Source organism: Asterias amurensis, chromosome 14, assembly GCF_032118995.1.
Source record: "Asterias amurensis chromosome 14, ASM3211899v1".
Classification (NCBI taxonomy): Eukaryota; Metazoa; Echinodermata; class Asteroidea; order Forcipulatida; family Asteriidae; genus Asterias; species Asterias amurensis.
Window position 1 is genome coordinate 8763485 of NC_092661.1, and position 16065 is coordinate 8779549.

At 37.3% G+C, this 16065-nt stretch overlaps 2 protein-coding genes across 3 annotated transcripts; both read left to right on the top strand.

Moving 5' to 3' along the window:
- Window positions 1–52: 52 nt before the first annotated feature.
- On the top strand, window positions 53–7843 carry LOC139947521 (dehydrodolichyl diphosphate synthase complex subunit Nus1-like). 2 transcript variants are annotated; one of them, XR_011787360.1, is made up of 6 exons: window positions 53–514; window positions 2321–2452; window positions 3435–3584; window positions 4607–4706; window positions 5471–6693; window positions 7640–7843. XR_011787360.1 is itself a non-coding variant. In XM_071945456.1 (5 exons), exons 1-5 carry the CDS (start codon window positions 232–234, stop codon window positions 5559–5561), a joined length of 756 nt encoding a protein of 251 aa, XP_071801557.1. In that variant the 5' UTR covers window positions 53–231; the 3' UTR covers window positions 5562–7843. The 2 variants fall into 2 exon arrangements, 1 of the variants encoding a protein (XP_071801557.1); XM_071945456.1 differs by having other exon boundaries at window positions 5471–7843.
- A 1164-nt stretch (window positions 7844–9007) lies between these two features.
- LOC139946757 (NADH dehydrogenase [ubiquinone] 1 alpha subcomplex assembly factor 4-like) lies at window positions 9008–15956 on the top strand. Its single transcript, XM_071944435.1, has 5 exons — window positions 9008–9091; window positions 10883–11035; window positions 12711–12811; window positions 13543–13728; window positions 14375–15956. The coding sequence occupies exons 2-5, from the start codon at window positions 10900–10902 to the stop codon at window positions 14519–14521; spliced, it is 570 nt and encodes a 189-aa protein (XP_071800536.1). The 5' UTR covers window positions 9008–9091; window positions 10883–10899; the 3' UTR covers window positions 14522–15956.
- The last annotated feature ends 109 nt before the right edge of the window (window positions 15957–16065 follow it).

Here is a 16065-nt window from a genome sequence, read left to right on the forward strand (position 1 = left end):
TTGAAGCGTGCCAAACTAACTCTATGCGTGTCACATACACACAACCGCACGACCGGTCTTTCATCAGCTGAGAGGACAGGGAACCTCGATCGTTCTTCAAAGTTCAACTTGGATTTCATCATGTCTAAATCATTAAAATCGTAACCAATTTCAATCAAAGTGAGACAATGGACTACTGTTTAAGATACCTTTTTAAGTTTCCTGCCAGGGTGTTTTGACCAGCGCCAAAATATGGCTTTTTATGACGGAGCCGTGCTGAAACTCGTCCACCTTCTGATTTCGTGCTATTCCTTCGTGTGGACGTGGTTTTCGTGGACATTCAAGACCGTGTTGTCGAAAGGTTCAAAAGAGTCTTTAAGTCAATGTAGAAAAGACGGCAGGGACCTGCAGAAGTTACCCTGCCACCTTGCCTTGCTTGTACAGGAGGAGGTGATTTCTTACCAAGATGTGTGCAGTATGTTGGTGTGGAGCATGTCGCTTGGAATTTCGTACTTGAGTGTGTTTGATTTGAAAGGTGAATGAACTTCGAAATGTACCAAGTCCAAGCCTAACATTGTAACAGACAACTGCAACATATCACAGTGCATCTATCTATAGGCCCCTAAATAGTTGTTATGAGTGTCCTTTTAAACTTTGCGTTATATTTATATAATATGAATCATGGAGGTAGAATAAATTAAGTCAGTGGTCAATGGAGGTCCAGTTCAGTGTGGCTAGCTAGCTAGACTGCAGGACTTGCACGTTGCACACACCATGCTCACACTGTTGTGTCACAACAAGTTTAAATCCACAACCTGTGGGGTTAAACTTGTTAAAAGCTTACAGCTGACTTTACAATATTATTTCCGTCCGTTATTTGAATCACAGTTTCTTGCAATCTTGGTTTGTGCAGTTCCTAATCAAAGGTATTTATAAATAAGCCAATATGTATTTGTATGACTAGCTAGATGAGTTGTGTATTCCCTTGTTTGCATGAGTTCCCTTAAAATGATGGGAAGATCATTATAAAAAAAAACTTTGAAACGTGCTAATTAGGCCAAATAATAAAATTAAACCAGTTGATCGTCCCCTCCTGCATCCTTTTTGAGGCCGCATCCTGTTTTGTACTATTTTTTTATTTTACTTTTAAAGACAAATTTTCTGTGTATTTTTCATTTAAAGCCATTGGACCCTTTCGGTTCAGAAAAAAAAAATAAAAGTTCACAGATTTACAAATAACTTACACGGTTTACAGAAGGCAACTGGTGAAAGACTTCTCTTGAAATATTATTCCATGAAATGCTTTACTTTTTGAGAAAACAGCAAAACAATATAAATTCTCGTTAACGAGAATTACGGATTTATTTTAAACACATGTCATGACACGGCGAAACGCGCGGAAACAAGGGTGGGTTTTTCCGTTGTTTTCTCCCGACTCCGATGACCGATTGAGCCTAAATTTTCACAGGTTTGTTATTTGATATAGAAGTTGTGGTACACAAAGTGTGGGCCTTGGACAACACTGTTTACAGAAAGGGTCCAATGGCTTTAACTTACTAATCTTTAACGAATTATTAACTATATAACGTATAAGTGGTGACTTTAAACTGAAGAACTGGTGGCCAATTTGAGTAAAAATGCTTGGCGGCCACCTTTGAAAGAAATAAAATATAAAAAGGCCCTCATCCTCCTCTTTTTGGAAATACCCAACGTGGCCTTATTATGTGTGCTAAAATATATCTATGTCCATTATTTAACTACATGTAGAGTAGAACATCAATTGAGAACAACAATTCCTTGCCCTTGCTCTTTGCATAGAAGTAGAAATGTCTACCTCCATCCATGCTCTGTAATAGTTAGTAATAAATTTACTTCCAGAATGAAGAATGAACCAATGAGATAACTTACAAAAAGTACAGTAAGAAAGGGCTTTTGCAACATTCAAATAAAAACAAAGGGAATTATTTTCTCTGTTTTTCCAACAAACCAACCTTTCATTACTCATATAGTCATAGTTACTTCTAAAATCAATTGAGAACAAAAAAATCCAATTTGCCCAGGAACTATCAGTATCGGGCCTGTATGCTTTGTTTTTGAAAGGGCAAGGGCACCTAAGGCATTTTCTCCTTGATAAGGGGCACCCTGTCAGGAAATATTGTAAATTTGTACTGGAGCATTTCAAAGGGACCAAGGCAATGCCCAGGGGGCATGAAGGCAATCACCTTCATTGCCTCCCTGAAGTATCAGGCCTTGAACTATTATGATTTTTTTTTCTACAACAATTGCAAAGCACTTTATCTTTATTAACTGAAAATAAACAATTGTTCTCTTTTCCAAATAGGAACGTTAAAGAAGAATGCAGTACTTCTAAAAGGACATATTGATAAGCTACAAGAAGACCTTATGGGTCGGGATCAATACAAGTTTACTTATCAGCTTCACCAGAGTCACAGTAAAAAGCACAGCAGTAATGGTAAGATTTTATAATAGAGACTCAAAACTGTGTGAACGAATATCAAATAAGTAACAATAATTTTGAAAACCCAAAACTTTATCAAAATTTACTAATCTTGGGCATGATATTCCTTCTTTTTTATGCCGTTATTTTTGCCCTAGGAAAAACCAAAAACAATGTTTTTAAGTAGCCTGAAAAATCTATTCACCTAGACAATTAATTATTGGGTTAGGCCTTTTAGTTTATTAAATGTTTCTATATTTTTTTCTTCGAAGGACCAAACATGCAATCTTTATGGTGTCATCTAAGAAAGGTTTAAATAACTGAACCTTTGAGAAATTCATTGCTGCGTATTTTTCAAGCAATTTTATGAATATGAGTGTACCACAGTTTAACAACATACATTGTCCAAGATTCAATATAAAAGTAGACTCCCTAAAACAGTATGGGTCAACTTGATTGATAGTTTGTATCACCTTGTTACATGAGCAACTTAAAGACACTGGACACTATTGGTAATTGTCAAAGACCAGTCTTCTCACTTGGTGTGTATCAACATGTGCATAAAATAACAAACCTGTGAAAATTTGAGCTTGATTGGTTGTCGGAGTTGCGAGATAACTTTGAAAGAAAAAAAACACCCTTGTCACACGAAGTTGTGTGCTTTCAGATGCTTGATTTCGAGACCTCAAGTTCTAAACTTGAGGTCTCGAAATCAAATTCCTGGAAAATTACTTCTTTATCGAAAACTACATTACTTCAGAGGGAGCTGTTTCTCACAATGATTTAGACTATCAACCTCTCCCCGTTACTCGTTACCGAGTTGGGTTTTATGCTGATAATTATTTTGAGTAATTACCAATAGTGTCCACTGCCTTTAACTAGGCGTGAACTTGTTGGCATTTTTTCCAAGACAAAAACAATTCTCTTATCTGTATCTAAAGAGATTTTTTTTAACAAGTCTTTGTTTTTTCTGTTGACTTTGATTTTTCGATTGCAGAAGGTGCACAGGTACACATTGCACTTTTATCACCTTCAGACGGTAGACTTGACCTAGTCCAGACAGCAAGTGATTACTGTCATGCTGTATCTAATCGCATGCTGAAACCAACAGACATAAGCACAGACTTAGTTAACTCTATGTTACAAGGTAAGTTTTTAAAGAGTTGATCAAGATACACAGTCTTTTTCTTTAGATTCTGTTGGAGAACAAGGCATTAAAGGCAGTGGACACTATTGGTAATTGTCAAAGACTAGCCTTCACAGTTGGTGTATCTCAACATATGCATAAAATAACTAACCTGTGAAAATTTGAGCTCAATCGGTCATCGAAGTTGCGAGATAATAATGAAAGAAAAAATAACCCTTGTCACACGAAGTTGTGTGTGTTTAGATGGTTGATTTCGAGACCTCAAGTTCTAAATCTGAGGTCTCGAAATCAAATTCACGGAAAATTACTTCTTTCTCGAAAACTATGGCACTTCAGAGGGAGCCGTTTCTCACGATGTTTTACACCATAAACCTCTCCCCATTACTCGTCACCAAGAAAGGTTTTATGCCAATAATTATTTTGAGTAATTACCAATAGTGTCCACTGCCTTTAAGGCTAGGTGTCTGTATGGTGGCTACGGCTCATGCTAAGGCTGTTGCCAAGGGCCTCCTATGCTTCAATGTTTAGTTATTTTATAACTATAACTATTGTATTGTATTTGTATTTCTGGTCCAGTAACCCAACCTTTCATATTGAACCTCCTTCGTCCTCACCACTTTACTCATATTGGTTCATAGTCACCACTTGTTTCTGAAATAGAAACTTTGATTGGCTATAATTGTCCCGCTTTTTTCCGGATCCTTCCCTTAATCCCTTTCCCTCTTTTTTTCTATAAAAGGATATGTAGTTGTTTGTACATGTACTTGTTTATGCCTCTGAAGAAGGTCCGGTTTGGATCGAAAGCTAAGGCCAATCTACCCTACTCATTATATAACTATTGTATTAGATATCACGAGCAGTGCACTTGGAGCTCAACTGTCTAGAGTGCAGATTTTTGGAGCAAGCGCCATTAGTGCCTGCATTGGCAGATATCGTTGCTTTATAAGACTTTAATTATTAATATTATTATTTACTACCATTTGTTAAATTATTTGGTTTTTTATTCTGTTGATTTACTTCAGCTATAAAAGGTTTTCCTGATCCCGACCTCTTGATCAAGTTTGGGCCGACAGAAAGCCTCTGCGGATATCTTCCATGGCAAATACGTCTCACCGAGATTTTGTAAGTTGAAAAAATACCTGGGCCAAAACCGTTCTCTTTCATGATAAATGCATTGCCCCTGGTAGCTGCCAATTTTCCCTGACTGTGCAGAAAATGTCCTGCAAATATAAGCATTCTTTCCATTTTCTGATCTTGACAATCTCTGTGATTGAGGAAACTTTTTTCCTACTTTCTTGAATGTCATTTGATAAATCCCCCTGATTGCTGTACAAAATCTTCCTGATTGCAAGATGGCAATGTTGCTGCAGAACATGGTGCTTGCACAGCCCCCCCCCCACACCAATAGCCCCCAAGTATGTGATTTTCTAGGATAACTCTTCACTCTAACAAAATCAACACCATATGTTAACTCGAAACCCAAACTGTGGGACTCTGATTACAATGGTACGCCTGAGCCCATGTTATCATTTTACTAGTACAGTCAAAATGGATCAAGCAAAATAAACAGTTGGTAAGGCCTCGAAACAATCGATGGCACCCTAAGCAATTGGCAAGGTGCTCTGTGCTTTTGCTGTGGTTTCCTTTTGCAAAGTTTCAACACAAATTAACATTTTCTAACGAAGTTCAATACCTGGTTTGTATTTGAATGGTTAGTGTAAAGATCAGGTGTCAGGATGTAATACACTTCTAGAAGTACAAAACTTTAAAACAGAACTTTTTGTTGGTTTGTGTTGAGCATTTTTCTCTGAAGTGTCAGCGGAGTGTTTTTAAAACAATCTTAAAAATTTACTAAAATAACATGTTTTCCTTTTATTTCTTTACAGAAACGTGCAGACGCATTGGAGAATAGATTATGAAGAGTTCCTAAATGTCCTGCACAATTACGCTAAAACAGAACAGAGATTAGGGAAGTAAAATGAAATAACCTACTCAACGAAATCAGAACATTCGTTTTTACGTTGCGGTGCATTTTTGGTATTTTGTTAGATTTGTTACCCTTGAAGAAAAAACACAAGTAACGATCCACCATCCTTCTCGAACTCTTTGAAGCAATTTAAAACACTTAAATGACACAGCTTTTTATTCTATCTGAAAGTAAGTTTGGTATTGCTGCAACTGGCTTTGATTTCGAAAGAATCATCTTAAAGGCACTGGACACGTTTGGTGATTGTCAAAGACCAGAACTCTCACTTGTTGTATCCCAACATATGCATGAAATAACAAATCTGTGAACATTTGGACTCAATTGGTCATCGAAGTTGTAACAGAATTATGCAAGAAAAACACCCTCGTAACCACTACTAATGCTGTACATTATCTCGATTCAAAGTGAGTTGAAAGGAACACGCTGCCTTGGATCGGTCGAGTTGGTCTTTGAAAAGCGTTTTTAACTGTTTGTTTTAAAATGCATATGGTTAGAAAGATATTTTAAAAGTAGACTACAATGATCCACACAAGTATCACTCGATGTACGACTCCCATAAATGGCCGACCTTGATAGTTCGCAAGTAAAAGGAACACCACGCAATGTTGAGGCAAGTGTGTGTGGATCATTGTATTATACTTTTAAAACATCTTTCTAACCATATTATGCGTTTTATAACAGGTTACAAACGCTTTTCAAAGACCAACTCGAACCGATCCAAGGCAACGTGTTTCTTTATAGGGTCTATGTACTTTTTCCTAACACAAAACACAATGTCCACAGATTTAAATTAAACTTACAGTTTAAAGATTAGGATAGTAGAAAGCTTCCCTTGAAATTTTACTTACTGAGGTGCTGTAGTTTTTGAGAAACGAGGAAAACAAATAATTTTTGTCTCAGTTTTAGCATGTAAAAACGTATTAACCAGTTATGCTATGGTTATGGTACAATATCATAACTGGTTGATGGGATTTTACATGCTAAAATAGTTTTCATCTTCCTGAGACGAAAATTATTTTGTGACTTGTTTTACTAATTTCTCAAAAACTACAGAACCTCAGTTAGTAATTATTTGAAGGGAAGCTTTCCACTATCATCGTCTACAAACCCTGTAGGTTAAATGTAAATCTGTGGACATTTTGAAAAAGTACATGAATCCTTTAAAGCATTGTAGTACAAGGGGCAATTTGCCCATTATTACTGATACACTTTGTCTGTGCTCGAATAGTAGGCCTAAGCATAATGAGAGCATTTTTTTCCAAGAAGACCAATGCTGTACATTATCTTGATTCATAGAGAATATCAGAGAGAGCAGCCTAAACAACATTACCAATCCTAATTCAAAAGGGGGTACCATGGCAAGCAGCTGTCAGTGTCATCATTATAGACGCTGTACATTATCTTGATTCAAAGAGTATATAAAGTTTCTTATTCAAAGAGAATACCATGGACAGCTTGTCATTATTACTAAGCCTGGGGCGACTATTGATTACTACACTGTACTCGGTTAGTCAGGACGCTATGACTACTACAAAAAATAGTTGTGACTTCTCAGGGGTCGAAATTGCCACTAGCCCGCTAGCACGGGACTACCAGATTTACAGCCGGGCTACTGATTTTTCCAGTTTGATAGCCCGACGGGCTAGTGGAAAAATAATGCAAAAATCATCATCACAAACAATAAAGAACTATGTTATTGGTGTATTGTAAAGTTTGAGCCGTGACGCGAGACATAATGTGTCTTTCGGGCTACCAAAATCTAATCAGGGCTACTAAAAATTATTGGTCACTAGCCCTGCTGACTACCATGGAAATACACTTAATTTCGACCCCTGCTTCTACAAGACAGTCGCAACTACCTGTGTCGCTCACAACTATTCACAACTACATTACTTGTGACACACAATCCTTCAATCCTTTCAGCGAGAATTTTACTATTATGCACCTGTGACAAATATGGCGCAATGCGTCTTGGTAATTAAAAATTAGCCGCGACTAGTCGAGCAGTCAATTTACATTAATAGATTTAAAGAGATTTTTTACTATAAAAATCGGCCCTAAAGTGCAGATAAACACTAACTTTTTTTCCAAACAATTCCAATATTACTGAGAATGTAAACTATCATGGATGGTCGGTCTTTGCCTCAGTATTTTTTACATTAACGTTTTGTTATTTTCTCGATTTTAAGTACAGTAATCAATGTATTATTAAAGTAAGTTCTGGACAATTTTTGATAGAGAATAAATTAAACGAAAATAAATTAAAAATTGAACAGATGTGATGATTCTCAAACAAAAACTGTTGTCAACTTTTTATGTTATTTATTACATTATTTATTTAACAGGGGGCCTAGTTTTGTTTAATGTTTGCTTTGAAATTAAAAGTAGGGTCAAGGTTCACCCATAGACCCTGAAGAGAACAATCCTCATTACATTGAAAAAAAAACAAATCTATGACCCAGCCTTTAGAGTGTTAACTATTGTGTTAGTGTTGAACATGGTGTTGAATTACACTGAACATTCAGCACTAAGTTAAATTGGGTAGCAAATTATTAAAAAAACCAGTAGGCCTACACATTGAATGAAAATAGACACTATCAGTGACCCCATAGTGCCAATACACTCGACAAGGGAGTAGTCAATTGTATATTGGCACTTTTGGGTTACCTTATAGTTTTTGAGCGAAATCGGAAAAAGTTTGTGTATCACGGGTTACCCCTTTAACATGATTTAGATATGGTTATCATCCACTAGGAGCCAGGCTTGTGGAGCAGAATGCACTACCTCAACAACTTTTTACAGACCAACTAGGGTATTAGGCCTTGCTTAGGCCTTGCTCCAAAGGGCACAAAAGCAATGTCATAACCAGGAATGAGATTCGACCACACAATCTGCTGCTGAAAGACACACCCGAGCTTGAGTTGGGTCCGGGGAGCTAGAACTCTGCCATCACACGCCACACGAAATAGCTTTACCAATGTTTACAAATTAATGAAAGATTGACTTACCAGATCCTTGGAGACCAAAGTCCGGTACCCAAAAAAGACTTGTACTGGCGACCAACAAACTATCTGTCTGAGCATTGTGTTTTTTTTTATGCTTTTTTTATGCTGTTTCACCATGTTCACTTGGTTTGTTGGAATTCGAGCAAACTTCTTGTTCTGCACTGGCAGCAGATTTTGTTCACAGTCCAAACAATAACACACTTAGCACTTATTCAATGAAGTTATTGTTTCTTCACACTATCATTGTCACTTGTCACTGCAGGGGGTCGAATCCTTCCCTGCTCCAGGCCACGGTGGCCGAATCACGCCTCGTGGTGACATTTATTTGAAAAAAACACTCTAAAAAGTTACAGTAAGAAGACTTTCGCCAATAGAGGGCGCTATGCAGTCTACAAATTTAGGCTGGTGCCAGAATTCAGGAATAAAATTAAACAATAACACGCTTAGCGATAGGCTCCATACATTATATTATACAATACTTTTTGCTTGGTTTCTTGCCGTCGTCTCCTTAAAGAGTAAGTGCATTTTTTCTACTTCTAATGTATGCAAGGAATTTTGAAGTACAATGAAACATGTTTAGGGAAGTTTTTGAATTTCACAACCCTCTTCTGTCATGTCTGTTCACAAATGGCTCAAAATGATTGATTAATGATTACATTGATCATGGAGCAATAAACTTATTGCTCCATCCATGATGCATTGATTGATGATTGACTGATTGACTGATTGATTGATTGAGTTGATCGAGTTAATAATAAAAAATATAAAACAATATTAATAAATAATCAATTAATATTGAGCCAGTGGTGGTCAATTGGTGTTTGCATGTTTCCCTTAATTTCCTTACACACAATTACAAGAAATACAAGGTCAACTGCAGTGTACTGTTACTAACAGTGTTAGCATGGTTAGCATGGTTATTGTTACCCCTAGAACTATTTCGGTTTCGTCCGGCTATCGTCTCCCGTAACCTCATAGGTTTATATCTCTCATGCGTTTAACGACCCATGGTTCAATCATTGTTCAATGAATTTTGGCATCAGAAATCTCTCTTTATTTTAATTTTAATCTCACCAAAATTAGGCTCTATGTGTCCTTTGATATCTCAATGTCCGAGGAGGCGACCAGAGAACCCACTCCGCAATCTCAAAAAATGTTAAAAGTTATAAATTCTTACCGTAATTCAGTCCCAAAATACTCCGTGTTACCACTACACTACAAATGCTGATTGTCCCCGAACTCTGCCGAACGCATCGCCAAGTCACGACACGTGACGAGCGTGTGCATATTATTTTTTTCCCAGGACAAACGTGGAGAATTATCATCATACGTTTGTCCTACAATAAAAAAACACTTGATCCGTGCTTTGCGTACAAAAACATATGGACGCGCGTCTGGGAACCAGACGTCTGATTCCTAGACGTGTGTCCATATGTTTTGTACACAAAGCACGGATCGAGTGTTTTTTTATACTTTATGACGGACAAACGTGTGCGAAAATTCTCCACGTTTGTCCTGGGAAAAAAATAATATGCACACGCTCGTCACGTGTCGTGACTTGGTGATGCGTTCGGCAGAGTTCGGGGAGTAGGTTAGTGTTACTGTTTACAGTGTTTAGTGTGGTGTTAAACAAGTGTTCCATAATTTATTTGTTTTTAAATTATTAAACTTAATAATTACAATTTTAATTGCTAAGTAAAGTGTGATGCCTCCCCATGCATTACAAATCACTGGGGCAATTTTTTAGTTGCAAAAACATTCATAAATACCCCAGAGGCCAGACAGTTGCGCTACCCCTATTGGTGGAGAGCACGTCATGGTTGATAATGACCAGCTGGAGCTGTTTATAACCGGCTGGCTTCCGCGTGTCGGTCGTGCAAGCTAACACATATGCCAGTATTATTATCCTGCGAAACGCAATTAGCTATTTGTAACAGTGCGCATTTCTAAGTGCGCATATCCACAACCCACGCGCATCAAACAGATTCTTCACAAAGTTTTTGAAAAAAATATTTAAAACCTCAAATTTTCAATTGTCAAAGTGTCTATAGTTGTATTTTTTTTAACGTTTTTAACAAAAGGGCATTTATGAATGGGAATAAAAGAGTAATGACTTTTCTTAAAAATGTCCGTTTAAAACATTGCAGGGTCGTTGCGGTGCGATAAAGGCCCTCGCCGAAACTCGTTGCTACCCTTTTATTCCCTTCTTAAAATGATGTTGGACACCACCCCTTCCCATTTCTTTTTTTTATGTAACTGTAAGATATTTTCTGTGTGTCCTTTACTCATTATTTATTCATTTACAGATCCATAATCAATCATCATGGGCAATGCACTCAAGTCTGGGGTCCAGAGATTCAACGCTGAGAATCGTGCTCACAAACTCCTTGATAAATCAAGTATGAGGTCAGCCCCCAGACATCCAACAACAGCCAAAGCTATTCAAGAACTTCAAACCAGTAAGGAAGAAAACAAATTTAACTTTTAGTGTAGTCAGCAAATAGATCTACAAAGCCTAATCTTTTTAGGCGCATTAAGGAATCTGTGATTCATAATGTGATTCTAAAATGCTGTTTATTATTATTATTATTAATCCGGCACGTTAATCCGGAGGTCGTTGGTTCGAATCCCACTCTAGTCAATTCTTTGTTCAACCCCAAAAATCATTTCAAAATTTACCCAGTCAGTTTCCCTTGTAGTTTATATTGATATCTGAAACAAAAAGTCGCATCCCCTTAAGGTGATCCCCTGGCTGCCGCTTCCCAGGTTGTAATTTGGGTTTGATCCCTGGCTACACGGCAGTTAACGGTTGTATGGCTTCTGACTGGCACCCCCGAACAAAGATATTGACAAAACAGGGACACCACCAATATAGGGCTAGATAGCTCAGTTGGTAGAGCGCTGGCACGTTAATCCAGAGGTCGTTGGTTCGAATCCCACTGTAGTCAATTCTTTGTTCAACCCCAAGAACATTTCAAAATTTACCCAGTCAGTTTCCCTTGTGGTTTATATTGATATTATTATTAATCCTCTAACTATGAGTTTTGTTCCGCTACCGTCTCCACGTGGAGATGATAGAAGAATGAACCAGTTCAAGGTGTATGCAAAGCCAAGCACACATACTTGCTTCTTACCCTTAACTCTTTCAGTGCCAAGGACGTACATGTACGATCTATTCTGAAAGTGTCATTATCGTATAAAATATGATAATATGATAGTATGCGCTAATCCTCCAATCAGATTTGCAGAATGGAGTGGTGATAAAAACCTACATTGCATGGCTAATATCACTACCTGCGTCTTGTGTGTTCTATGGTCACTCGCCAAGTTTGCTTGAAGATAAATACGTTATCACACGCGCGCTTGTGGAAATACGGAAAAAATAGCGCGTCTGCGTCCCATATCCAACTCGGACGCAGAAGCGCTATATTTTTCCGTATTCCACTTGCGCTTGTGTGATAACTTATAATATCATGTATGCAAAAAGTGTGATCAACCTAACCCATAATTAACATGTTATGACAAGAGGGCATTATCACGCAAGAATTGCTATTGACTTTGGGATGTACCAAGGCAATTCATAACAGCAAGGTACATTGTTTGGTGAGAAATACTTAAAGGAACATTACAGAATTGGTTTTGCTAAAAAACAGTTGCTGGCAGTGTAAGCACTTCATGTAATCCACCATATACATAAACTGACAAACCTGTAGAAGTTTGAGATCGATTGGCCATCTGGGTCACGAGAAAATAGCGAAAAAACGCTTGACATTGATGCAAACAAAAAAATGAATAAAACGCTCACTGAGCGATCAACTCCAAGCGCAAATTTACATTCTTTATTTCTCATCAAATATGGCATTTCAAGCAGAAATAATTCAAGGGATGTTTTCTACTATCATCATCATCAGATCTAGTAAGTTTGATGTAAATCTGTGATTTCACGATTTTTGTTTCTTACCAATTCTGTAACGTTCCTTTAACAAAAAATGACAACTTTGCGAAAACCTAAAAACGCTTGGCATTATACGTTCAAAACAAAAGCAAAAAGTGACCACTGAAAGAAGAGTTAAGTGACCCTGGTAACACTAAATCATAGTTATTTTATTTTTTGTGTGTGTTTCTTTTCTGCAGAAAACCCTGAGGTCCTTCATGAACAGCAAAGAAAGGATGACAGGCTGTTAGGATTACTACAGAATATCAGAGTTGACTCCACAGATCCTGCTCAAGAAAAAGTAAAGAAAACAGACATGCACCTACACCCTTATTCCCTGTCCAAGTCACTTTTGTTACACCTTGTAATTAATGATTTGGGGTTGAACAAAACAAAGTTATTATAGCAGGATTTGAGCCATTGACCTATGGATTAATTTGCAGGTGCTGTACCAACTTGGCTATCTAGCCCTATGTTGGGGGTTTCCATCTTTGGTCAACCCTAAACCATTTAAAATTATACTCATTTAGTTCCCCATGTGGTTTATTATTTGATACATTGTAGTTAATTTAAATGTCATACTTTGTGCAATTTGTAATCAAAAAAGATGTTAAAACCAATGTTTGTATGAGAGAGATTGGCTGTTGCCAGCTTGGTGTTTTTGTCCCCATTTGTGGGAGTTTTCAAGTTCCCTTGATGGGAAGATCATCTGAACAAACAAACACAAATTGTTATGTATTTACGGGAAACATTTGCCCAACAAGTTACATAAACTGGGTTCTATAAACAACCGTATATAAGACGACCTGAACGCTTTGTTAGTGGAAGGAAAAGACACTCTGGTTTTGTCTGCAAGGGCACGCGCACAAGTCATGCGGCCGTGTGACCTATGACCTGATAACATATAATATGGAGGGCCTGTCTCTATGGAGTAAGTTCCTAGCTAACAAATACGCTATAAACATAAGTGCCCCTGTCCTGCCCTGCCCAACATATTAACTTGACATTTGTATTATCTGTCTCACTACACAGCCTCCAGACACAGATCAGCTTCAGCCCTCTGCTTTAAGGAGTACGAGTAGACGTTCATTACCACTCAATAGAGCGCCTATCAAACCACAAACAACGTTCTTTGAAGTACCTGATGAAATTCCAGACGGACGACTTACAGTACCCATGGCGATCGAGATGCTCGCAAAACACAAACGTAACCCTAAGGTATGGTGTTGAGATTAAACAAAAATCTAGTAAAAATGCATTTCAATATATACATCAATTACAAAGGAGAGGACAAATAGTAGGCAAAAGTGGAGAGCCTCCTTTACTCAAAATATAATTGCTGAGAAGGAGTAGATTTCCTGAGTTTTGTAAAAGCATCTTTGTCATGGTTTAGGTGAAAAAAACAAAAGAGAGGGTGGGGCGTCAGGCAGACGTAGTTGCCATTTCTTCATATTTCTTAAAGCCATTGGATCCTTTCGTTACAGAAAAAAAAAAAAAGTTCACAGATTTACAAATAATTTACAGGGTTTACAGAAGGTAATGATGAAAGACTTCTCTTGAAATATTAGTCCATGAAATGCTTTACTTTTTGAGAAAACGGTAAAACAATATAAATTCTCGTTAACGAGAATTACAGATTTGTTATAACACGGCGAAACGCGCGAAAACAGGAGTGGGTTTTCCCGTTATTTTCTCCAGACTCCGATGACCGATTGAGCCTAAATTTCCACAGGATTGTTATTTTATATATAAGTTGTGATACACGAAGTGTGGGACTTGGACAATACTGTTTACCGAAAGTGTATAATGGCTTTAAATTACGCAACTCTAATTTTAGCATTTTTAACTTATTTTGTTGATACAGGAATGGCCAGTTGATCGGTTAGCGACAGATTACAAGTTAGATCTTAAAGATGCAGAGAATATCTTGGAGTATTTCAACTCCTTCAAAGTAATAGCTATACAAGAAGGTCCATCCGCACACAAACCTAGCATCACAGGAGGAAGGTGATAGTTATGCTGATGAGGTCAAAGGTCATTTGTCTGCGTTTATTTTATTAACCTTTAAGAGACCTGGGGCCTTTCTCAAACTCCGGCCTTGGAAACGCAGCGAGTATGAACTGGACTTAAGGCCTGTACATTTTTGGAGCAGTGTGTATTTTGCATGCAGGGGGTAGAGCCCAAGTAGACTTGATGACAAGTCGTTAGACACTGCCTATTTGTCTGCCGTTCATGCAACAGTCACAGTGTGTTTACACACATACTGGGATCGAGGGTGTGTGTACCGTTCCTGTAACTGCACCGCACTCCAACTGCACCGCGCTTAACAATTACCGTCTTGACTTCAAGACTAGAGCCGAAGCCCAGATTTGAAATAGGCCCCAAAGCAGCCTCCGGCGGCTTTTACCAAAATGTACCAAAATCAGGCCGCAAGATTTGGCACACTTTCAATCAATCCAAAGGTCACGTCGTGAACTGATGTAAACATAATATCTTTGTATGCAGTTCTACAATAAAACAACGTTTCTGATTAAAAGTTTTTCAGAGGCTTTTTGTAAAATAAAATTTACTGAAAAAATAGCAATCAATTTTGCCACATCTGAGCTTATAGGTATGATTACACAGAAATGGGTTGTCTCCAAGGGATTCTTAAATCTTGGTTTAGGGATGAAATATTTGGCCCAGTGACCAGGAGTAATATTATTGGAAGTGCAATGATTATTGTTGGGAATTATGCTATGCAAGAGAGTGGACTCTTTTAAACACATTATTTGTCAAACGGTAAATCACACACAACGACTCGTTAATAGTTCTTGAATAAAATTTATTGATAGAACTTTTTACTCTGTCTCAGGCTTATAATTTGAACAAAATATGAGGTAAAAATGTATGTAACATAAGCAACGTAAAAGCCAAAATTAAGAATAATATATTCCTCAGCAGTCAACATTTCGTTTCCGAGTGGAAAACGTTTGACCGTGACAAGTGTCAGAGTTTCTATTTACCAGATTATTTAAAATTAAATTCTCAAAAAAGGATGCAGAAATCTCTGAAGTAGATCTTGCGGTTTTGCAGGAAACTGAGCACAACTTGAAAAAAAAGTTGATTAGGAAGCATTAGTTGTTGATTCTGTACAATTATAATAAGGCATCTGAAGGCTTCATAATTACTGACACTGATGTTGGAAAAAAGATCTTATTTTCTAGTGAAAGTAACAACTGTGTTTATTATTTGTAAAATTTGAAGTGCATGATTTTAAACCATTGATGTGACATAAGTACTGATACGACTTAAAACAATTTAAAACCATGTGTTGAACTTGCATTATGTTTTACTCTGGAACAAAAGGAAATAAAAATCTCTAATTGCTATGGAAACCAAATGATTTTAAAAGTTTGTGAATTTAATCATTGTCTTACAATTTTATTAAGTATTAATTTGTAACAGAAACAAATAATATTGTCCCCTCCATTCCATGTCATTATTATTTCTATTTAGTACAGCTTTAACAATCCAGCTAAGATGGGTTTTTATCAGCAAAGCTAAAGGGGAGCG

Excerpts from the sequence above, each read along its gene's own strand:
- LOC139947521 (XM_071945456.1), top strand. The coding sequence starts at position 232 with ATGGCTTTTTATGACGGAGCCGTGCTGAAACTCGTCCACCTTCTGATT. Across the intron at positions 2,453-3,434 it reads TAAAAAGCACAGCAGTAATG|AAGGTGCACAGGTACACATT; the intron begins GTAAGATTTTAT and ends TTTCGATTGCAG. Across the intron at positions 3,585-4,606 it reads AGTTAACTCTATGTTACAAG|CTATAAAAGGTTTTCCTGAT; the intron begins GTAAGTTTTTAA and ends GATTTACTTCAG.
- LOC139946757 (XM_071944435.1), top strand. The coding sequence starts at position 10,900 with ATGGGCAATGCACTCAAGTCTGGGGTCCAGAGATTCAACGCTGAGAAT. Across the intron at positions 11,036-12,710 it reads TATTCAAGAACTTCAAACCA|AAAACCCTGAGGTCCTTCAT; the intron begins GTAAGGAAGAAA and ends TCTTTTCTGCAG. Across the intron at positions 12,812-13,542 it reads CAGATCCTGCTCAAGAAAAA|CCTCCAGACACAGATCAGCT; the intron begins GTAAAGAAAACA and ends CTCACTACACAG.